At 51.9% G+C, this 23,774-nt stretch overlaps 1 protein-coding gene across 2 annotated transcripts in view; it reads right to left on the minus strand.

Annotated features, from left to right (window-relative positions):
* The window catches only part of ANKFY1 (ankyrin repeat and FYVE domain containing 1), a 72,766-nt gene extending 50,984 nt beyond the window's left edge, over positions 1 to 21,782 (minus strand). For both annotated transcript variants that reach the window (XM_032320102.1, XM_032320103.1), the window contains exons 1-3: positions 21,694 to 21,782; positions 4,530 to 4,722; positions 364 to 482 (exon numbers count right to left, since the gene is read on the minus strand). In XM_032320102.1, the coding sequence (XP_032175993.1) occupies positions 364 to 482; positions 4,530 to 4,722; positions 21,694 to 21,703 (322 nt within the window). In that variant the 5' untranslated portion in view covers positions 21,704 to 21,782. The remainder of the gene's footprint in view (positions 1 to 363; positions 483 to 4,529; positions 4,723 to 21,693) is intronic.
* Positions 21,783 to 23,774: the final 1,992 nt, after the last annotated feature.

Genomic DNA, 23,774 nt, shown 5'->3' on the forward strand with positions numbered 1-23,774 from the left:
AGGAGCCCCTGGCAACCATGATGGAATCCTGAGCAACTGAACACCCAGACGTGTTCTTCAAGAGGAAGCAAACGCTTCCTTCTACACGTGCTCCCATATTTATAACATTCTAAGAAAAGAGTTTCTGGACATTTATCTTGTCACAAGATACGTTGTGACGGACACATCTTGTGTCGGACACAAGAATGTTGCCGGTATCCACGGATGTGGGACTTACGTTTAGGGATCACACAGACGTGCTGTGTTCGACCCACTGACTTCACTCATTACTCAAACGGCTCACGGTCACCACCGGTCGGTAAGAACGTTTCTCACTTCCACTGAAGCACTAACACGTCCCCCACAGGCAGGTCACAGGCTCACCTGACAGGTCCAGCTCCTCGGTGGAAGACAAAGTAGCCAGACTCCAGCTGTCGCTGCGGGCCGCCAGCACAAACTTGTGAGCACGGATGTGCCTGTCCCCAACCTTTATCTTCAGATCACTGGGGAAGAAAAACACCCACAGACATAAAGAGAAACGTCACCACGATTAGGTACAGCGAGGACTCAAATGACAGGAACACGCACAGACTGATCCCCATATACCTGGAGAAGAAGGGAGAAGAAGAAACCAGCGCAGGTACGGCCCTGTGCCAGCACTGAATTCTAATGGGCCATGCATGTGACACACGTTGCCCCACATGCCTGTACTGCCAGCTTCTAGCTATGGTTCACATGGGATGTTCTGCTTTTTCCTATGGGACTCTGAAGGTGGCAAACCTACTGGTTAGACAGGATAATTAATATTCACATAAAATGTAGAAGAGGTTTCGTGCAGACTAAACGAAGGTGAATCATCAGGGAGAGAAAGAAAACGTGGAGACCGTGACACAGGCTCTGGGACCACGGAGCTGCACACTGGACCCACTGACGGTCAAGCAAGGGGACGAGGAACACTACAAACTGGCTCTGACCAAGCAGTCCAGAACGTGAAACCAACGTCTACACTCCCGTTCTTGACAGAAACATTCCGACCTATTACGGGATGCATTCTGCTCAACCATTTAGACAGAAATGGGGTAGAAGAAATATTTTTTTCAAACACATTTTCATATTTATGACAAACCATTATTGTGAAAAGAGCATTTCAAATATTTATATTTGACTCTGAAATGTCAAATGCTGAGGGAAGAAAGCATCTGGGCATTTAACAAAAACCTCCGGATGACCCACTGGGCCGACACAGCCATGTGCCATATGGCTTTGCTGGCAGCACTAATCCGGAGTCATTAATTATCACCATGCTGTGTACGTGCAAGTTCTTCTGTTTTCATATGCCCCTTCAAAATGTGTTGGCTTGGAAACCTTCACAAGCTAAAGACACAAAAGTCACTACAGTAAAAAGAAAAAAAAAAATCTATGCCATGAATTAACGCATCCACTTAAGAGGAGCCCCAAGGAGGATACTGTTTCTGCGTTAGTGTGGACGCAGATGCAGTATATCCACAGATGCACCATCCAGGCTGCAGGCCTGTGAGCGGCTCCGGCTCCTCTGAAGACCGAGCAGCTGCTAATCACATTAGACCAGAAGAACAAAGGATACTCGGTATTTCCAATTACTATAAACTACTCAAAACCGCAGAACATTATTAATCAGTCCATAGAAAGGAAAAAATATTTTACCTAAAATACAACAAATCATATCCTTTGTTAAATTTCTAAAACTCAGAGAAAACAGGAAGCTGTTCGTAAAACACAAATGATTTTTAAACTCTGAATTTATGTATCAAGTATTAAATTGCAGGAACTTAAATGAAGACTTATTGTTTCCTGTTTTGGCCACGAACTGACTTCTAGTCACAAAATCATAAAAATGAATGTTTCTACATATTCACGAATGTCAGGCCAAACAGGGGAAATGGAAATACAGACAAGGACCTCATTAGTAATTTCTTTTTTTTTTTTTTTTTTTTAAAGATTTTATTTATTTATTTGACACAGAGAGATCACAAGTAGGCAGAGAGGCAGGCAGAGAGAGAGAGGAGGAAGCAGGCTCCCCGCCGAGCAGAGAGCCGATGCGGGACTCGATCCCAGGACCCTGAGATCATGACCTGAGCCGAAGGCAGCGGCTTAACCCACTGAGCCACCCAGGCGCCCTCATTAGTAATTTCTAATAACAATTTCTACAAATACAATTCAAAAATGGAAGACTGGATACGTTTCTGAAAACTCTACGCAGAAACAATTAGGAGGGTAGTAATGTTTTTAAATTTTCCTTCAAGGGGCACCTGAGTGGCTCAGTCAGTGAAGCATCTACCTTGGGCTCAGGTCATGATCTCAGGGTCCCGGCATTGAGCCCCACATCGGGCTCCCTGTTCAGCGGGGAGCCTGCTTCCCCTTCTCTCTCTGCCTGCCTCTCTGACTACTTGTGATCTCTGTCAAATAAATAATAAAAATCTTTAAAATTTTCATTCCAGTCAAAGAGCTTTTCCCTGTAAAATACGCATACTAGGATGTTGTTACTGGAGAGAAAGCATAAATAAGAGCTTCCTGCTAGTTTCTCAAACACCAAGAGAACCCCGTAAGCTTGATCACTAGAAGAATGATGTATTACCATCACTTTGAACTATTTTAAGGGACAAAAGCCTTCTCCTGAACTTAAGTAAAATTAACGTGACCACTTTCTTCCACATTTCTCAATTTAAAAACCCTTTAACACCTACTCTTCAATTACTCTAGTTACTGAGATGCACATAAAAATACTATCTAAATTCTTCAACAGAATGCACGTTACAGACAAAGCTTCGTGGTGGGTTTCTCCTTATTTTCGAAAAGGACCGCCTGCTTTAGAAAGTGATCTTCCAACTTCAGGTCCTCCGTGTCCGAAGCTCAAGTCCTCCTGGAACGCCCTGTGCCCACTGATCTCCAGGCTGCACTGGGTGAGGGACGGGCTTTGGAAGCGCAGGGGGGCCCACTGCAGCCATAGCACCCGCGCTGTGCACCCGGCTCCCTGCCACGGCCTCCCAGAGCGGCCGCGGTAGAATGGACGCGTGTGACAAAGAAGTGACAGAGAATGTGAACAAACGATGGGAGCTCTCAGGACACGAAGAAGTGCCCACAACAGGTCAGGCTCCCCGCACCAGGGGAACCAGTTTCTACCGGTCCACGGAAAAAAGAGGGGAAGACAAGAGACGATGACCTACATGACACAATTTAAAAGGCTGCCCTTTCCTCGGAGTATGTACTTCCTCTGTTTGGGGTATTAAGTTTTTCTTTCTTTTATAAATAATTAAGTTGAAAGACAGCGGTTCTAGATTTTGATCTTTTTTTTTTCTTCTAATGAGAGAGCACGCGTGCGCAAGAGAGTGAAAGCACTTGAGCAGGGGGAGCAGGAGAGGTAGAACAGACTCCCGCCGAGCAGGGAGCCTGACGCGGGGCTCGATTCCAGGACCCTGGGATCACGACCCGAGCAGAAGGCAGACACTTCACCAACTGAGCCACCCAGGTGCCCCTGGATTTTGATCTGTTGTAAATGTGATCGTTTATTTTGGGATTGTACTAAGGCTTAGCTAGCCTGACTGCCCATCTCCTCCACAGCCGGACTCCCTGGCGTGCATGTCCACACCCTTGTCTCTTCTCTATACCCACTGCCACCACCCCGACTCAGCCCTTCTTCCTCTCTGGTCTGGACAACGCACAACGGGCTGCAGGGCTCCCTTCTCTGCACGGTGCTGCCTACACAATACCAGCAGGTTCCCCTTCCTGAAACACCACTTTGACGGTAACAGTCCAACAGCTCGAAACACTATCCCATACTGCCTAGAGGATCAAGTCCAAATGTCCCCCCTTGGCCGCCCAATTCAAATCCCTGTACCTTTCCCGCCTCTCCCAGCACCCCCTCCAGGGACACGTACCCCAAGACGGTCCCTCCCGTGCCCCGTGTGCTCTGCAGGCTCCCACACCTCAGCCTGCTCTCAGCCTCCCCACTGGTAACACGGCTGTCTTCATCTCCCGAACCCTGCCCGGTCTCGAACATTCACCTCGAAACTCAGTAACAACAGCTACTATGTGCCAGACATCGATCAAAGTACTTCAAACACAGACTTACTAATTTAGTCCTCACAGGAACACAGCGGGAGGCCGCAGAATCCCCACCTCACGGGTGAGGAGCTGAAGCATGTCCTACAGCTTCAGACCACGCAGCCAACAGGTGCCCGCTGAGCCGCTAACACAGGCTGTGAAGCTCCAGATGCCATCCTCGACCACACTAGCCTGCCCGCTCATGCCAAGACCCCTTCCTGGGTCACCCCAAGAGGAAGGGACCCTTCCCTCTGAATCCCCGGACATGTGAGCCACTTCCTGTCTACCCTGTCGATGCAATCACCGTGACTCCCTACGCTCTGTGCTAAAAATAAGCAGGAAATAAAAGAAACAAAAATCTCACCCCGAAGAGCCTACACTCCAGGGACTGCAGGGTTGAGGGCATCCTGCTCAGAGAGGAAGAGCCCAAGGAGAAAGAGAGAGAGAGCAGTTACGGCAGTGCGGCTCACCTGTACTGCTCCTGCTCATAGAGGCCGGCCACGATCGCCAGCAGGCGGCTGATGAAGGACTCACTGCTGCTCTCCTTGTCTGCTTGTGCAGCCAGAAGTGCGCATCTCTTCTCCGTCTCCGCCAGCGTCTTCTGTAGCTTCACATACTCCTGTCGGAGAAGCATCAAGTGCTTCTCCAGCTTGGCCACCTCCTCTGCGAGGGAGACAAAGCCGCAGCTTTACTATGGCAGGTGTGGGTGGACAGCATCCCGCAGACAGGACCACCATGAGAGGATGGTTTCCTGGTGACACTCCTTTCCTAGTGATACTCCCAGTGATACCCATAATGGCTCTGTTAAAGGCTGCCATGGCGTCACTGGGCCAGAAAGACCCTTGTAGTCCAGGAGTTTCTCTAAAGATCGATACTCAAGAAATGACAAGGAACAGACACATGGAAGATGTTCCAGGCTCCTGCCCTGCAAATCCTTCACCATGAAGCCACAAGTCTCAAGGAAAGATTACCAAAATCACCCAGGACTGTTTTCCCAAACCACTGGGAGTGAAAACGGATTGCTCCGTGTCCCGCGCAAACTCTTTCTCAGGCAGCTTCAGAAACAGCCCGTGAGGTTGGCACAATCACTAGCCGTGCAGCCCGGGTGAGGATGCCGGGAAAAGAGAGACTAAGACTTAGCATGCGGGGGCGCTTCCCAGTGCCTGTGGTCTGTCACGCCTGTGGTCTGTCACCCACCATCCCATGCCACCTGACCTCCCCTCTTCAGGAAAGAAGCAGCCAATGATGGTTCCAATGAAAGCACGTCACGTCCACAGGCATGCTGGGCCGGATCAAAAAGGCTGGGTCTGAAATTCAACAAACATTTGCCGAGCGTCTACTAGGTCCCAGACACTGCACAATGGTAATCAAGTTCAGATGTCTCTCTCCTCGGAACTTCCAGTTTGCTGGGGAAACCAAACTTTTAGGGTTACAGTAACAATGCTAACCATCAAACACAGAACTACAGCTCTAGGCACACAAGAAGGAAGGAGCAGACGTGTGAGAATCCACAGTAAGTGTAACTTAGGACGCCAGGGAAGACGTCCCTGGGGAAGTCCACAGTCACGAAAACTCCCTTCTCTGATCCCTGTGCTCCAGAGCCTTGCTGAGGCTCACGGCACGGTGCTCACCAGTGCTCACACAGATCACGGCCAGAGACCCGCATCTCTGACCACGTGCTGCTCCTGCCCCTGGGCCTTGGCCCCTTTCCCCCTTCCCACCCCTTCAGACACAGCAAATCCTGACAATGCCCTCAAGCCCACGTCCCACGCAACCTGCCTCATTCTCTGTGTCTTGAGAAAACCGAGTTGCTGTCAACAGCTCTGGCCGCACCAGCCGCCTGATGCTTCCTCAGGGCAAGGACCCCCTCCTACACAAGCACGCAACCCCTCCGCCTAGCCTCCAAACCCGTCACCCAACTCAGGCCCTTTGCTTTGGCATCAGCCTCCCTTCTCAGCAACTTTCATCTCTCCCAACTGGGTCCTTCTCCTCAGCACATACATCTGCTCAAGACCCTAGTAAAGCAAAACCCTCCTTCCACAGCTCACCTGACCCCCTGTGCCCTTGCACATCTAGCTACCATACACCCCTTCCTTGCCCTACTCTCCCATCACTTCCTCCTGTGTCCCCACCATCCCCCTGAAACTCCTCTCCACAATGACCTAACTGCCAGTCCAAAAGACACTGGATGGTTCTCCTCCTGGACCTACTACACTGCATGTGAAGATATTTTTTCCCCAGCAACCATGATGCCACCCTCTTTCCAATTCTGCTTCTCCGTCTTCACCACGGACCACTGATGCTCCCCAGAGTTCTACCCCGGCGTCGTCGCAGCTGTCTGTCCTCCCAAGGCAGCTCCACTGGTCAGACTCTGCAGCTGGGCCACAATCCCAGTGCTGACGATCCAGGGACACTTCTCTGTGGTCCAGATTTCTGTTCTTAGCTTCATCTCGCCAACTGCCTAAATGACACTGCTCTCTCGTGGACCATGGGCACCTCAAGCTCCCTGTGCCCAGGACAAAACTCTGAGCAAATGTGCTCTGCCTCTGTACGGTCCCTAAACTAATAAATTATGCCACCATCTAGCCCAGTTATGTGAAGAGAAAATGTGGGAGTCATCTTAAATGTCTCTCTCTCACTCACACGACCCCAACACCATAAAAGTCAGGGCTTTTTCCCACATAAAAATCTCTAGGAATCCTTCTGTCTTTTGTATCCCCACACCCACAATGACTCAGTTCAGGCCCTCACTCATCATATGTGCTGTCCAACGTGAAAGAATTCACATCCACATCTCAGAGCCCAGCGCAGGGTCAGATACACAAAGGATCACTAAATAGTCGATCAATTCAGCTGAACAAGGACAATCCGGTTTTGTAAGAGAGGATTCCTGGCCTCTCCCCATCTTCATCCCTCCCCCACCACCTGCTGTCCAATAGCTAATTTTTTATAAACATGGAAACAATCAAAAACTGGTTCAAAACACAAGAAAGGTTGAATAAACTAAGTGTGATACTTGGTTGTGAAGTTATTACGCAACAAACACTTTCTAAGAAATACATAATAGTTTGTATGTGTTCAAAGATAAATAACATATTAACAGAAAAAAGCAGGCAGTGAAACTATATTTTGTAATTCGAATTTTATTATAAATATTCACGTATGTGGTAAGTACAAAGACAAATACCACTAAGTATCAGCAGATCTCACCGCGGGCGGGGGGGGGGTATGGTTACTGCACATCTCCACACATCTCAGGGATTCTGTAACAAATGTGCTCTGCTTTCATAAGCAGAAAACAGTATTTTAAGAGAAATCTATACAAACACAAATACAGATAATGGACTGTTTCTTCACACATCTACTAGGACACATTCTCCCTCTCTTCCAGAGGACCCATGTTACACAAGTACCCAGGCAGAAAGCTGGCGTGGGTCTCAGATAAGTCAGTGTTCCTGCAGAAACAAAGCAGGAGGCACCTGCAAGACGAAACGGTGCTTGGAGCTGCTGAACTGACCCCTTTGCACGTGAGCAAAACACCAGAGGACAAGTCCAAAGAGATGACTTTCTTCCCAAAGTACTGCCATCATTTGGCCTACATGTATTTCAACAAAACACCGCTCTCAAAGCCACCAGCTAAATATAGAACAGTACTGATAATGATCCTCCTACGATATTTAAAATATCAGCAAACAGCATCTACAGGTACACGGAAGCCCTTAGGAAGGGCTCAGTCACGCTCCTACTCTCACGGGACAGACCGACAGGGTCACTGGGTTTGGAGCGCCCTTCACAGCGGCTCTGACGAACACACCAAGGATTTTCATTACTGACCTCAAAGGGAGAAGTCTGTAGCAAAAGCACTGCGTTAATACATTTTGTATAAGGTAGGAGATTTATACTTTTTTTCCTGTACAGAAAGAAACAGGAAGAAAAGCTAGGTAAGTGGTAACAGAACAGAACAGAAGTGGTAACAGGAAGTGTGAAAGGACATATGCTCAAGAATCGTATCAAAGTCTGTTCAAACCTGTGACCACATGAATGTACGGCATCAGCAGTTTTGACAGCGGCCACCTGGGGAGGAAGAGCAGGAGGGCAGGACTGGGGAGGAACATGAGGGCCTCTGGGGTGCCACTAACACGCTTGCTGTCTAACTGAGTAGTCAGTGCATATTCCATTTGGGGAGTACACTGAGTTCTACACGCGCTATGATTTGCTCTTTTCCGCATGTATCTTATGCTCCAATTAAAAAGCTGAAAACTTGGACCTCTGGGTGGCTCAGTCGATAAGCCTCTGCCTTCAGCTCAGGTCATGATCCCGGGGTCCTGGGATCGAGCCCCGCATGGGGCTCTCTGCTCAGCAGAAAGCTGCTTCTCCCTCTCCCCTCCCCCTGCTTGTGTTTTCTCTCTCTCTCTCTCTCTCTGTCAAATAAATAAGTAAAATCTTTAAAAAATAAAAAATTGAAATAACTGATATACACGAAAACAGCTGATACAGTGGTTTTTGGAGCCAAACTGACAGAGTCTGAATCGTCCTGGTAACGAGCCATGGGTCTGGAGGCAAGGTCATCTCTCTGAGCTTCAGTCCACGTATAAACTGGGGTTGAGGGGCTGCTTCCCGGTGCTCCTGCAGGACTGAGGGACAATGGTACCATGGCTCACGTGTGCCCTCACGATCACCACAGTGATATGATTATCGGATACACAGTTGTAACTGTTACCAAGTTTACACAACTTTTTTTGAGTCCTGACAATCAGAATGGGATTCAAATGCTTTATTGACCTCGAAACCAAAACTGATCAATAAAAGCCCTGGCCAATCAAAGGGATGTTACGAGAAGTGTAAAGTGATCAAAGTCCGAGAAGACGAGCAAATACTGAGAAACGCACAACGAGCCGCTTCGAACGCCGCGTCACCTTGGACCGCAAGTCTGCGCTGACAGTGCCCACGGCGAACCGCAAAGCCTCTCGCACTCGGAAGCACCAGCACTACTCACTTGGGAGGTGCAAGGGAGACTGTGCTTTGAGGAAACCTCTCCAAGGGGAACCGCTAACGCACTACAGTAAGAAGTCAGAGTCTGGAAAGAAGTCAGAGTCTGGAAAAAGCAGCAGGCACGCAGTGGTCACCGGAGAGAGAAGAGCGTGGTGTGGTGAGCGGGGCTGAGCGGTGGGACCATTTATTTTCTGCTGTAAGCCTTGCAATATTTGACTTTTAATTCTATGTGCACTTATAAGCAAACATATGGCTTTATACATGTTTTCAAGATTGGGGAAAACAGAATTAATTTTCTAATACCCAAATATAAGGGTTTCTAGAGATCACAAAACGTTCTGACTGAAAGGAACCTAAAGACCATCTCTTTTAGTTCAACTCACAGATGATGCCCCAGAGGAAGAGAAAGTGGCAGAATCCATGGCCCCCGGCCACCCGCCCCTCCTCTCAGGTTCTGCGGGAGAACTGCCACTCGGGCTGTCGGAACTGGACGGGGCATGACCCGCGCAGTAGACCTGGGACGGGCTGGGGAAAGCGGATGTCTCGCACGGCCGCAGGGACGGAAAAACCGCTTGGGAGGAAAAGCTCTGTCCCTGCACAGCTCCCCAAGTCACGCGCAGGGCGGCTGCCCCAGGCACACAACTGAGCGGACGGAAGACCCGCTGAGCGGCCGCCTTCCGTTCACGTGCTGGTCCGTCAGAAGACGTCCACCCTGAAGATGTGGACATGATCTAGTCCCGCTCAGTAAGAATGAAGTGCCACTGTCATGCCGGTGCCAAGGCAAAGAAGCCCACCTCGGCACGTGGGGTTTTTGTTTACAAAGCTACAGGTAGAGACAGCGCTCTGAGGGGACCCTAACAGATCAGGAAGCCGGCAGCCCGGGGGGCTCAGCCGCAAGGCATGAGCCCCCTCCTGGGACTGAGCCCCGCATCAGGCTCCTTGCTCGGTGGGGAGCCTGCTTCTCCCTCTGCCTGATGCACACAGTCTCTCTCTCCCCACTCCCCAACAAACAAATAAATAAAATCTGAAAAAAAAAAAAAAAAATAGATCATGAAGCCACCTGGCTTAAGCCAGAGCAAGGAAAGATGTCCCAGGAAAGTGGTGTTTTACCTCAAACAACTTAGATAAAGCCTGTAAGTTATCTCAGCACACTGGGTCCAGAAAATACAAGGAAAAGGCTTGTCTTTTACTTCCTTGGTCAGATTCTCCCTTTAAACTAGTATCAGTCAACAGGTTTGTAGAACAGAAGTGATACTCAACCCTGAGAAACAGAAATAGTTAGCAGGCAAGGCCTAGGCTCACTGGCAAACACGCTGGCGCCTCACCTGCCTCTGCCTAAGCCAAATGAGAAGGACGGCCGGCGGCCACCTGCCCTTGCTGGTGCCAGCCAGTGGCTCCGGGTCCAGCCCACCTGCCTGAGACAGGGCAGCCTGCCACCATGGACCCCTGGTTCTCCTTCCACGGAGCAAACTGAAGCTTCCACACTCGAGCCAACCTAGGCCTTCTGCTCCACCAAAACTGCTACCAGACAGCGGTGTGTGTCTGTTTCACTGAAACGACCACTCTGCAAGTGTTCAGAAGCACCTACTATGCACCGTTACAGGAGATCAGGACCTGCCTCTTGGAGAGGTTTGAAGAAGAGAGTCTAGCTTCACCTCTTGCAAACAGTGTGGCACTGATGCAGCACCCACAGGGAGCTCACGGCAGGAGGGAACAAGAGTCTGGGTACTGAGTCATGGGCACATCTGCCTTCCTGAGTAAAAAGTCGTGATTCCTCTACCTAACCCTTAAAATTAGATCACAGAAGTTCGGCTTCAATCATTTTCTCAAGGAATCCCTGTAAATTTCTTTGGAATCCCAATTCCGAAATCTACTGCAACAGCCCTAATATCTGTCCAGAACTGCTGACATGGAATTCTAGGGGCTGGACACTGCCAGAGGACACACAGATTATCATTGGGGAAGATGGAAGGGCTTCAGGGCGATTTACGGCTCTTATTCGCAAAACCACAGACACTCCACAGCATCTCTGCAGGGAAACTCAGGTCACAGGTGCACCTGTCAGTGACGCTGCCATCGTCACACCGTCTCTTCTATCACGGAGCAGATAGCATGCTCGGCCAAGACATTCTTTTTTTTTTTTTTTTTAATTTTTTTTATAAGATTTTTTATTTATTTATTGGACAGAGAGAGATCACAAGTAGACAGAGAGACAGGCAGAGAGAGAGAGAGAGGGAAGCAGGCTTCCTGCTGAGCAGAGAGCCCGATGCGGGCCCCGATCCCAGGACCCTGAGATCATGACCTGAGCCGAAGGCAGCGGCTTAACCCACTGAGCCACCCAGGCGCCCCGGCCAAGACATTCTTGAGTGGGAACACTGTCTGCCTGCAACAGCGCAAATGTGTCCTTGAAGTGTCCCCAAGCCGTTAAGAGTTCGCATAGGAAAAAGCACGAGGTCACCATTCGGAGCAAAAACGAAGACCGAGCCCAGCGCAGCCCAGGGGCGGAGGCAGCACACCCACAGGCTGTGGAGCGAGGCTGACTGGGATCCAACTCCGGCCCCACTCTTCCTACCTGGGACCCCACACCAAACACCTCATTCTCATCTGTAAATGCGCTAACACGTGTAGTGACCTCGGAAGGGCACCCGCTCGGTGGTGTGTGCTCAGCAAGTGTCTGCTGTGATCCCAGCCCTTCGGAAGGTAACAAGCTCATCCTCAACAGCAGGACTCTGGAGCCTCGCTGGCCAGGGCTGCCCACTTCCTAGCCGCATCCCCTCGGGCAGGTACTGCTCTCTGCTGCCGTTTTCTCGGTGGAAATGGGAACTACAGTGACATCCCAGGGTTTTGCCAAGGAGGAATTAAGTCCCATTAAATCATGTAGCACAGAGCCCGGTTGAAAGGGTTACTATCTACTTTTTCATCAAGTGGCTGCTGTCAGCTGAAGTGCCCTCCTTCTCTTCCGCCAACTTTACTTTAGAAAAAGCAAGTTTCTATAACATATAAAACCTACGGTTTCACCAACACGGCCATGCTAGGTAGCAGTGAAGGCCTCGGGCAGGCGGCGTGAGGCACCATGTGCTCTTCACCAGCGCAGTCTGAGTCCTGACAGCTCATCGGTCATAACGAAAATGCTGCACAAAAACCTGCTTTCACCATGACTAGCCTAAACTAATGACTTACGTATATTTAATCAGCAAGGCATGGGACAGCCAGAAAAGGAACCAGCAATGGTCTGTATAAGACTCTTCCTTCTGGGGCGCCTGGGTGGCTCAGTGGGTTAAACCCTCTGCCTTCGGCTCCCGGGGTCCTGGGATCGAGCCCCGCATCGGGCTCTCTGCTCAGCAGGGAGCCTGCTTCCCCGGTCTCTCTGTCTGCCTCTCTGCCTACTTGTGATCTCCATCTGTCAAATAAATTTTTAAAAATTAAATATTAAAAAAAAAGAATCAGTTAAGAGGAAAAGACAAGTAAACTGGACATTACGAATTTCCAAAGTTGTTTTTAAACACTAAGAAAAAGAACAGGCAAGCCACATCCAAGGAGGAAACGTATAGAAAGTGTTGTTTCCAGCAAAGGTTTCTACTCAGACCACGTTAAGAACTCTTAGAGCTCGCGACAATAATACAACGCAATAAAAAGGGGCCACAAGTGGGAACACTTCACCAAAGAAGATACGTGCACGGCAAATAAAGTACATGAATACAGTTAGAGAAATTCAAGTTAAAGCCACCCTGGCCTGCCCTGGCACTCCCACTGGACGGCGAAAATGAAACTGCTGGCGCAGACGCGGGGAGCGAGGACGTGGAGCAGCACAGCCACTCTGGAAAGGAGGCCGACCATGGCTCCGAAGTTAATCACACACCTGCCTTGTGACCCAGCGGGTCCCCTCCCAGCTACTGACCCAGAGGAATGGAAACACATGCACACAAACAGGAAACAACTCGAGTTTCCAGCCGGCGAATGCACACAAACGCCAGTGCAGAAATCCAGTGGAACGCTACTCCTCTGTGAGAAGGATCCAACTGACACCGGCAACACACTGCCTGGAAAGCAAAACACTGAGTGCAGGAAGCCAGACACACACGACGACATACTACAGGATCCCGCACCAAACTGCGGAACAGGCAAACCACAGGGACAGAAAGCAGATCGGTGGCTGTCAGAGGTCCAGGAATGGAACGGACTGCAAAGGAGTTCAAGAGAACCTCTGAAGACAGCAGAGATGTTCTAGGTCATGACTGCTGTGGCACTTACACTACTCTAAGTATTTGTCAACTGTCAGGTTGAAAACGGTGAATCTCACTGTTTGCCAATTATGCCTCCATAAAGCTCGCAGCACACTCCCTCTGGGACACACCTGGACATCTTGCTCTTTCTCAACACCATCGCACCAGCATTTTCCCATCTGACTCACTCCCGTGCAGCCAGCATCCGTGTCCTACTTCCCTCGTCACTGTACTCCACACACAGCATCACTCATCTTCCTGAAACACGGCTTAACCAAGCCGAGCACCTTCAGCCAGTTCTCTACTGTCTAGAAAAGTACAGGCTTCCTACCGAGGTTCTGGCTCCTCTAAGAAGTCTCTTGAGGGCACGAAACGTCTTATTTATCTTGGTACTCCACTGGCTGTGCTCTGAACTGCACGGCACTGTCTCTGAGCATTCCAAAACTGCACACAAACAGCGTTTTAGAAATCTGATGACACGGATGATCAAATCCCATGACACTGCCTACCGTGGTACACTGACAAATGCCCCCATCAACATCCACGTCCTCATCCCTGCAACCTACGGATATCACCTTTATATGCCAAGGGAAGGGGGGCTCTGCAGGTGTGATTAGAGAGCCGAAGTGGGCAGGACCCTGAGCAATTACACACGTCCTTATGAGGAGGGGCAGAGGGAGCTTCGACACAAAGAGGAAAGGCCACACGAAGACCACAGCCTTGAAGACTGACAAGCGGAGGAATGCCAACCACCCTGGAAGCTAGGCTCTTCCCAGGGGGAGTGACACTTTCCTCTCAGCCCAGTGACACTGGTTTTAGACTTCCGCCATCCAGAACCATGAGGAATACATTTCTGTTGTTTGAAGCCTTCCATTTTGGGGATATGTGCTCCAGCAGCCCTAGAAAACTACAATTTTTTCCTTTACAAGCAAAAGATTACACATGGTAAAATATTTTAAAGTCTTAGCAGCTTCTTGCTGATTAGGGTCAACAACAAAGTTTTACACAGTGAATAAAATGAACGCTTTCTTGTAACACTTGGCAATAAAAAAAAGGATTTAGTATTTTTTGATGTCTCCTATACAGTTAACTCATTATCTCATATTCTAACCAACATATTCCAAACAGCACAGCACTTAACAAAACAGAATTCACTTAGATTCAATGAACGGTCTAAAACTACACAGCGGGCGACCAACCGAAGATTCAAGACCCCAGGCCAAAGTCCATGCTCGTCCCACAGTGCCATGCTGCCTACCTGCGGCTCCAGGATCAGGCCAGCAACCCTTTACTGTTAATTCACTAACCAAGAATTAAATGTGTTCTTCCTGTTCCCCTCCTAAATGCAATTTCTACGCCCTCTGCTTACTCAGATTCTAACCCAAACTGGACTCAAGTTTTTTTAGATGAACAAAATCTTGACGTTTCATTTCTTCCCACTTCTCTAGTTTTTGTACTCTAGCCCCAATTTTAACAGTGAATTAGTGTTCTTTATAGAACGCGTTACTCACTAAATGACTTTATCTTTTACTCTGCTTTAACCATGTCCATGAGATAAAAGAAAAAAATCACTGTAAAAGCTGTGACAACACCCTATTTGGAGATGTGCAAGACTAAATATTGTCTCAAGAGTATGTTAGGGTCTTCCACGTAACAGTATTTCATTCAAATATCAACTTCTCAGCAACTACTATCCTCCTTGCTGGAATCAGCACCAACAAAGAGCTCCTCCCTGGTGATGATTCACCTCCGCTATGACTTTTCTAACCCTGTCCCAGTACAGATGGGAATTTTCTTCCACAGTGGTTCATGTCTGTTCTTTAATCAAGAGTGCTAAATGTAGGATGACTGTTGTTTTTTATATTTTTTATATATTTTATTTATCCAACACAGAGAGAGAACACGCGGGTGAGCAGGAGCAGGGGAGGGGCGGGAGGGGGAAGCCAACTCCCCGCTGAGCAGAGAGCTGAGCTCATGACCTGAGCGGAAGGCAGACGCTCAACTGACTGAGCCACCCACGGGCCCCTAAGACAACCGCTTAATAAAGAGTATGAAATAAGTCGGTATATTCACTATTGAGAACTCAGGTGCACAACACATCCCCCTGGAAAGAAAAAGGGAAAGAGGAGGTCGACACCATCTGGAACACGCAAAGGGTCAGTCAGGGCCACCGGAGCCCGCCGGGCTACACTCTCCTGCTCCTCTCTCTCACTCTTTGGATATTATTAAAAACATGAGGATGCTAAGAGCTCATATTCTGACTTCTCGCCCTTTTAAAAACCTAGCAAATGTAACTGTCATAACCTGAATGTTTTGACAAAGCACAAAAGCCTTTGTTTCACCCAAGTTTGCTTTAAAAAACCCTATTATACTAGTTACAAATAAAACTCACTACCCAGGACTCCTTCCTTAGATAAGAAACATTACTTTTTTTTTTTAAGATTTTATTTATTTGACGGAGAGAGATCACAAGTAGGCAGAGAGACAGGCAGAGAGAGAGAGAGAGCGAGAGAGACAGAGGGGGAAGCAGGCTCCCTGCCTAGCAGAGAGCCCGATGCGGTACTCAATCCCAGGACCCTGAGATCATGACCTGAGCCAAAGGCAGAGGCTTTAACCCACTGAGCCACGCAGGTGCCCCAACATTACCTTATTTTATTCATATCTGCATCTGTGTACACATACACATACACACATATATAAACAGACTAGTTTAAAAAGTTTAAAAAATTAGCTAGTTAACTAATAATTTATTGATGATCTCTTAGGAAACCAGCACTATGATCAGGGCTACACAGAGTGAGATTTGGAAGGACATACACACATATATAAACAGACTAGTTTAAAAAGCTGATTTAGTAAAACCATGTTTTATCCAATTAATGACTCAGTTTGAAAAAAAAAATGTTTTGTGGGATACATCGCTCTTCCCTGAAGCTGAGTGATGCACAAACCTCAGTTTTTTAAAAGCTCCCCAGGGCGACCGCACCGTGCTGGGAGCCAGAGTCTGAATCGGGACAGCCAGCAGACAGAACACACGGGAGGGCCAGCTTCACAGGACCCACAGGTGTGGCAGCTGAGTGCATGTCACTGACGTGAGAGCGTGTTTATTAGTGGTGCCATCGATCACCAACGTGAGAGAAAATCTGTGACCATAAAGCACAATGCACATCCTTTTCTGAGAAATTGTGCCCTTCTGTCTGCTCCAAGGTCCCATCAAGGCTGAGACTGTCTTGGTCACTCTGTCACCCCTGGCACAGCAGCTTCCACTTCACAGAAATGAAAGACACTTTCCTGAACGGAGCCCAACTCTGTGAAGTCTCACCTGTAAGTCAGCAGCATGACAAACATCCTTCCAAATCTCACTCTGTGTAGCCCTGATCATAGTGCTGGTTTCCTAAGAGATCATCAATAAATTATTAGTTAACTAGCTAATTTTTACCCACAGGCCAGTCTGACTGGAAATGCTTCTAAATGCTCTCGCAAAGACACAAACACTGGACATAGCAAACTACACCCACAAAGGAGGTCAAGACAGTTGTTCTAGAATCTGTTCCTCCTCCTCCCAGCCATTATCTGAGTCATGCAGATGCAGAACCCTTGAGTCATCTTTGCTATCTCCTGTCAACATGTAAACAAGTTTCAAAAGTCCCATCTTTCATACCTTCCCCAAGTCTTGCTCCTATCGGTCACCAGCCCAAAGCTCCTTACCAAAAAACTCATCACCAACTGTGACCATCTTCCCAGATCTGTCCTCTGCACTGCAGTCCCGCCCGCGTGCCACCAATAATTCTAGTCCGTCACTACCTTGGACGGTATCACTCACTCAGCAGCCTCACTCCACAGCCCATAGCGCAAAATCCAAACGCCTTATCAATCCATTCATTATCTACCCCTTAACATACCTTTCCAACCTCGTAACCCACTATTCCTTCCATTAAGTGACCTCTTCTCACTACCATCTCCCCATGTCCACAAGAGGTCTATTTTCCTGATCACAGGTCAAATGCTATTTTCTGCAGCAAAGACCTTCCTTGACTACCCAAAACATACTCCCTACCACTTTCCTATAATATCTCTTCCCATCTGAATTTTCAAAGTAACTTCTAGCGTTTTTCACCTTCTGCCTTACAGGTTTTTTAAACAAGCTTTTCACCTCCCCGCCCACACTGCAGACTCTCCTGTGAAGATGCTCGAGGTCTGGCTCGTCTGTTTGAACCACCACTTCTCCCTCTTCCCATTCCACGCTCATCCCATCCTCTACCCCATAGCGCCTCACAAGGCAGAGCTTAAATACCCCAGACCCTTGGCCTACTCCGATTGAACAGGACACTAACACTTGGGTATTTTCACTTGCCTTGCCAGTGACAGAACCCTGCACCTCTCTTCCCACACATCCGTAGTCACTGCAGTGGACTGATAAACCTTCTCTCTTCATGGGGGGAAAAGAAAATCCTGAAGGAGAAAGTAAACAGATGCCATAGGTGACAGAAGTGAAAAAAGGGAATGGCAGAGAAAAGGAAGCAATGCTCATGAAAGGACAGTGGTCAAGAGATCTCCAGGGAATGCATAATTGTCAAAAGCCTGGAACATGATGAATCCCAGACCTGTCCCCCTGAAACGAATGATACCTTAGATGTTAATGAAAGAAAGAAAGAAAGAAAGAAAGAAAGAACAAACAAGACCAAAACCAAGTGTGGGACAGATATTCACTGAATGAGTAAAATAATAAGGAAAGGAATAAATCTGAAAACTGAAAAGAGAGCAAAGTTTCCTCTCTCCCGCCTTCTACCAGCCTGTACTGACAAAGCACTTTCTGGAGGCGTGTCATCTAACAGCACTCTCTGCAACGATGCAAGTGCAGTTCATCTGGGCTGCGTGCTAGGAAGCGGACCACCAAGCACACAGCTACAAAGCAACTGAAACTGAGCGACTGTGACCATAGAACTGAATTTTTTTAAAAGATTTTTTATTTTATTTGACAGACAGAGATCACAAGTAGGCAGAGAGGCAGGCCAGGTGGGGAAGGGAGCAGGCTCCCCGCGGAGCAGACAGCCCAATGCAGGGCTCGATCCCAGGACCCTGGGATCATGAACAGAGCTGAAGGCAAAGGCTTTAACCCACTGAGCCACCCAGGCGCCCCAGAACTGAATTTTTAATTTTACCTAATTTAAAGGAAAGTAGCCATATGAGGCTAGTGGCTACTATATCAGCCAGTGATTGTCCAGAATATGAAATGTACTCACCTAGTATTTTAATTGTCCAAAGTCTTTTCCTCACCAAATTCCAGTAAGCTAATAAAAGTCCATGATCAATTTCCTGTTTAGTAACCCATTACATCTTTTCCAGTTTTCACCTTCATCTTACTGAGAAAGAGAAGGAGAGCGGAGCTGAAGAGGGGACGCAGAAAAGAGCACAGGCCAGGGTCAGAATGCCGGGCACTGCGTTGGCAGTGTTCTTTGTTTCACCATTTCTTCTGACGCCCCCTCAGCCACATCTGAAACAGAGAGGACCCCCTCTTCTAAAGCTGAGGAAACGGAGACAGAGAGCAATTAACCAGCTTGCCAGGCTAACAGCTTGGCAGGACTCGGGTTCAAATCCTCGTCTGAACACAGAAGAGCTCTCAAGCATTCTACTTGGATTGCTAAGACTAAAACGGGCAGGATGAAAAGTATCCTGGGGAGTCGCAAGAGGCTAACGTTATTCAGAACGCAAGAACAGCCAGTCCCGCCAGTGCACCCAAACAGAGACTGAAGGTGTATCCAGGCTACTTTGCTCCATGTCCGATAAATGATGCCCAGTAAACTCAGCCATTCCTTCAACCATTCGTATGATTCCAAGCTGGGTTACACAGCACTGAACAAAACAGAAGTCTCCACCCTCATGGGGTTTACGCTACAATAAAGGAATTTAAAGAATAATTAGGAACATCTCTAAAGGTGGTGAGAACTAAACAGACACTCAAATGAGACACTTAGTGGCAAGTAAATACAGTGAGAGACTGTTCCAGGCAAAGGCGCCGCAGGGACAGACAGAGAGGTGGACGGGCTGGGAGCGCACATGGAAAAGCAAGGAAGTCCGCACGGCAAGAGCACAGAGACAGGAGAGAAGCAGGCGACACGGCCACACAGTTAAGCAGGCCAGACCCCGCTGGGACCTATGGGTCCCTGGAAGGCTTTAAAATGTATTTTTAAGATCACGAAGACCCACAGGAGCGGAGACTGTGTGTGGGGGGTGAGCGTGCTGAGAAGAGTAAAGGAGACGTGGTCTCCTCCGTGTCAAAGAGGGAACGCTGGAATTGTAAAAGTGGATGGTGACGAAGCAAAAGCAAGGAGAAAAGGGAAAAGCAGGAAGTCCAAGTAGGAAGGACTTTTTTTTTTTTAAAGATTTAAGTAGTCAGAGAGGCAGGCACGGGGGGGGGGGGGGGGGGGGGGGGGGGGGGGGGGAGTAGGCTCCCTGCTAAGCAGGGAGCCTGATGCAGGGCTCTATCCTAGGACCCTGACATCATGACCTGAGCCAAAGGCAGAGGCTTTAACCCACTGAGCCACCCAGGCGCCCCAGGAAGAACTTAATTTCGAGTGACAAAGCAATTTTAAATTAGTAGGAGAGCTGCCCATGTAGGGTAGAAACTAATTCAGAACAGATTTTAAGCTAAATACATTGGGTCAAACCACCAGCCACGAATGGACGGAAGGAAGAAAAGGCTGAGTTCTAAAGAAGTCGCTAAGAGGGGACCTGCACACGGGTCTTTCCGGGCTCTACCATACTCCCAGGCACTGCTTCCCACACCCTTACGCCCTGGCACCACACGCAGAACCACCAGCAGCAGGTCCGCGCGTGGCACGCCCTGCAGACTGTCCCGCAGCTCCCGGACCCAGCTTTCCGCCACTGGTCTGTCCACGGGGATTTCAGAACGGGCGGAGCGGCCCTGACAAACGGACTGCAGCGCCGGCAGCATGACTTCCCGGCTACCCTTGCCTTCCTCCCCCCAGCACCCTCCCCGCCCCACTCAAGGCTTCCCGACGTTTGGCAACACAGTTTCCCCAAACCTGAAACCACGGGCCGGGAAACTGAAACACAGAACAGGTGCAGAAAAACCGCCCGGTGGGAACGTCCCGGGTGGGCGCGCCCATCCATGACCTCTTGGCGGTGGAACCCTCCAGGAGGTGTCGTTGCAGGTCCCCGGGCCCAGGGCTGCGCGTGTCCCAGGGCGACCCTGGCCGCGCGTCCAGGCACCTGCAGCACGGCTCGCTGGTCGCTGCCCGCAGCTTGCGCGAGGTCCTCCGGCCTGCAAGCTGACCGCGGGGCAAGCAGGTGCGGAGCAGAAGTGCTGAGCGACCCCCAGCCGCCGCGCCGTTCCCAGCCCGGTCACTCGCGCCCCTTCCAGCCACAGGGCTAGACCTCGGGCCTCCCGGGAGGCCCTCCTAGGAGCTCCCCTCCCTCCCGCCCTTCCTCGCTACTCCGGCCGCGATCTGCCCCCAAACGAGCTGCCGCTTCCGTCCCTTTTACTCCCCTCGGCGTTCACGATGTCCCTCTGCGCCCCCGACCAGGGCGTCTAACGCGGGGAGGACCGAGCCGAAAGCGGGGTGCCGGCGCGGGCCGTGTCCGGGACCGCGGCGTCAGACCCGCGTCCGCGCAGGGCAAGGCAGGCGGGTTTCACCGGCACATCGCCGAGCCCAAGGCCCGGGCGGGAGGCCTGCGAGCCGTCGGGGCCGCCCCGACCCAACACCCGAGCCACGACGGGCTCAGGCCCCGCTGGGCTCCAGAGCGACGGGTCATGACCAGCGCTCTGCGGCTGCTCGAAGGGCACCGGGTCACAGCAGGCGCGTTTCCCGTAACAGCGGGGCGGGGGGGAGCGGCACGGCAGCGGCCCCCGCAGGACCCCGCGCCGCCGCCTGCCCGCCCTCCCCCCACACAACCCGCCTCCACCGCGCGGACGCCCTCCCGCAACACGCGAGAGGCAGGGCCCGAGAGGCCGCAGCGCCTCCGCCCGCGGGGTCCCGAACGGCGTCCCGGGAGAGCGCGAGGGCGGGACGAGGGCGACCCCGGCCGCGTCCACACCCCCGCCGCCCCGGGGGCAGCGTCCCGGACGCCGGACGTGCCGGGACGGCAGTTTCGGTTTCCGAGCAGCGGGCGACCCAGCCGGCGCGGCCGGTCCCCAGGGGCGCCTCGCGCACGCCCACGGCCGCGCCCAGCCTCACGGCCCGAACCCGGCTCCGCAGCCGCCGCGGCCCGCGGGGGTCGGGAGCGCCCGAGGGGCGTCGCCCCGGGAGCCGCGCTCAGAACCCCGGCCCGCCGCGCGCCCCCGACACCCGCCGCGCCCGGTGCGACCACGCCCGGCCGGCCCCCGCAGCGCCGCGTCGCCGGGCCCGCAGCGCCCGCTCCGCCCCGCGCCGTTCCGCGCGCCCCCAGCACAGCCTACCTTCCGCCATGTCGGGCCGGCCCTGCCGCAGCCTCGCGAGAACTGCGCGGCGCTCACTGGGCGGCGCGCGCGGGCGGCCGCGGGTCTCGCGAGAGTCTCTGGAGGGGGTGAGGGGCGCGCGGCTGCCTCTCCTCCCCTGGCGCTTTGGAGGATGGGGCCTCCGCGCGCGTGGACCGCCTGGGTCGGGACTGCGGCCCCGCCGGGCCCTGCCGGGTGGACATGGCGAGCGACACTAATGCTTGCACAGAGCCGGCCGGGGGACGGTCGGGGGGCGGGCGCGCCGCTTTCACGGCTCGTGTCTTGCCGGCAGCTGAGGTGGCGGCAGAGGCGACGGGAACCGGAACGGGGGCTCACCGCGCACCCCACGGTGCACCCCTCCCCGGACTCCATCGCGCACCCCACGATGCACCCCTCCCCGGACCCCACCACGCACCTCACTGTGCACCCCTCCGCGCACCCCAGTATGCACCCCTCCCCGGACTCCACCGCGCACCCCACTGCGCACCCCTCCTCAGACTCCACCGCGCACCCCACTGCGCACCCCTCCTCGGACTCCACAGCGCACCCCACGATGCACCCCTACCCGGACTCCACCGCGCACCCCTCTGCGAACCCCTCCTCGGACTCCACCGCGCACCCCACTGTGCACCCCTCCGCGGACCATCCACCGTGCAGCCCACTATGCACCCCTCCCCGGACCCCACCGCGCACCCCACGACGCACCCCACTGTGGACCCCACCGCGCACCCCTCCACGGACCTCACCGCGGACTTCACCACGCACTCCACGATGCACCCCACCATGCGTCCCACTGTGCACCCCTCCACAGACCTGTCCGTGGACTTCACCGCGGACTTCACTGTGCACCCCACTATGCACCCCACTGCACACCCCTCTGCAGACCCCACCGTGCAACCCACTGCACCCCTCCGCGGGCTACACCGTGTACCCCACCGCACACCCCACTATGCACCCCTCCTCGAACCCCACCGCGCACCTCATTAGGCACTCCACCGTGCACCCCACTGCGCATCCCCCCGGGGACTCCAACAATGACCCTGCGGTAGAACCCATGCGCACCCCACCATGGACCCCACTGGATCCCACCCATGCGGACCCCACTATGCGTCCTACCACACCCCACACCAGTGGCCCCTCCACGGATCTCACCATGGACCCAACTGGTGACCCCAAGTGGACCTCAGTGCACACCCCAGGACCCCTCTTTGGACCCCACCAGGGACCAGAGGTCGTTGCTTAGTCGTTTAAAGCCCACAGAAGAGGACCCAAATGGGCCGAGAGGCGTCAGGAGACCAGATGATGACCTGAGTTCATGGACCAGAGAGAGACACAGGATCTGGCCCGAAGGCTCCACGCTGTCTCCTGTGTGTGTGGACGGGTGCTTTCCCAGCAGAACCCCCCTTGGGCTGAGAGCACAGATGATGGTGCTGGCCCGGCCTTGGGATTCCCTGCCAGACAGATGGAGCGGACAGCTCAGGTGCAGACAGGTAGGGGCAGGGGGTAGGGTTGTGAAACCCAGGTCCCTGTCCTGTCGAGGACCAGTGGGGAGGCTCGTGTGCCAGGTGGCAAAGGGCAGCTAGCTCCAAGCTCGGTAGCCCCGGGATGTGATAAGGTCCAGGACAGGGAGTGCAGCACACCTGCCACAGTGAACAGTTAGAAGCCAGGGAAATTGACTATTGGGACTGAGAGGTAGGGAAGGAGGGAGACCCTAAGCCAGGAGCCAAACCTTCAGTGACTCTGGGGACGTCCCACAGCAAAAAACAAGGTTAAGGAGTAATAGGACCAAATAGCAGAGACCTATCCAAACAGATTTGGAAAGCTAAAGGAGACTTGAGAGAACAGTGGCAGCCGCATCTCTGGAAGCACGGGGACCGCAGGGGACACGGTGGCTGGGAGAAGAGCCAAGGGAGAGATGGAAGTCTGAGAACGGCAGAGAGGTCCCAAGCGGGAGAAGCCGTGGGTGCTCTCAAAGGTAAGCACCAGAGGGTAGGAAGGGGGAGTAGAGAAGGGATCTGGAGTATGTTCTGAGGGAGAGGGAGGAATTCTGGCCAAGGGACATG

This window comes from Mustela erminea, chromosome 18 (assembly GCF_009829155.1).
Source record: "Mustela erminea isolate mMusErm1 chromosome 18, mMusErm1.Pri, whole genome shotgun sequence".
Taxonomy (NCBI): Eukaryota; Metazoa; Chordata; class Mammalia; order Carnivora; family Mustelidae; genus Mustela; species Mustela erminea.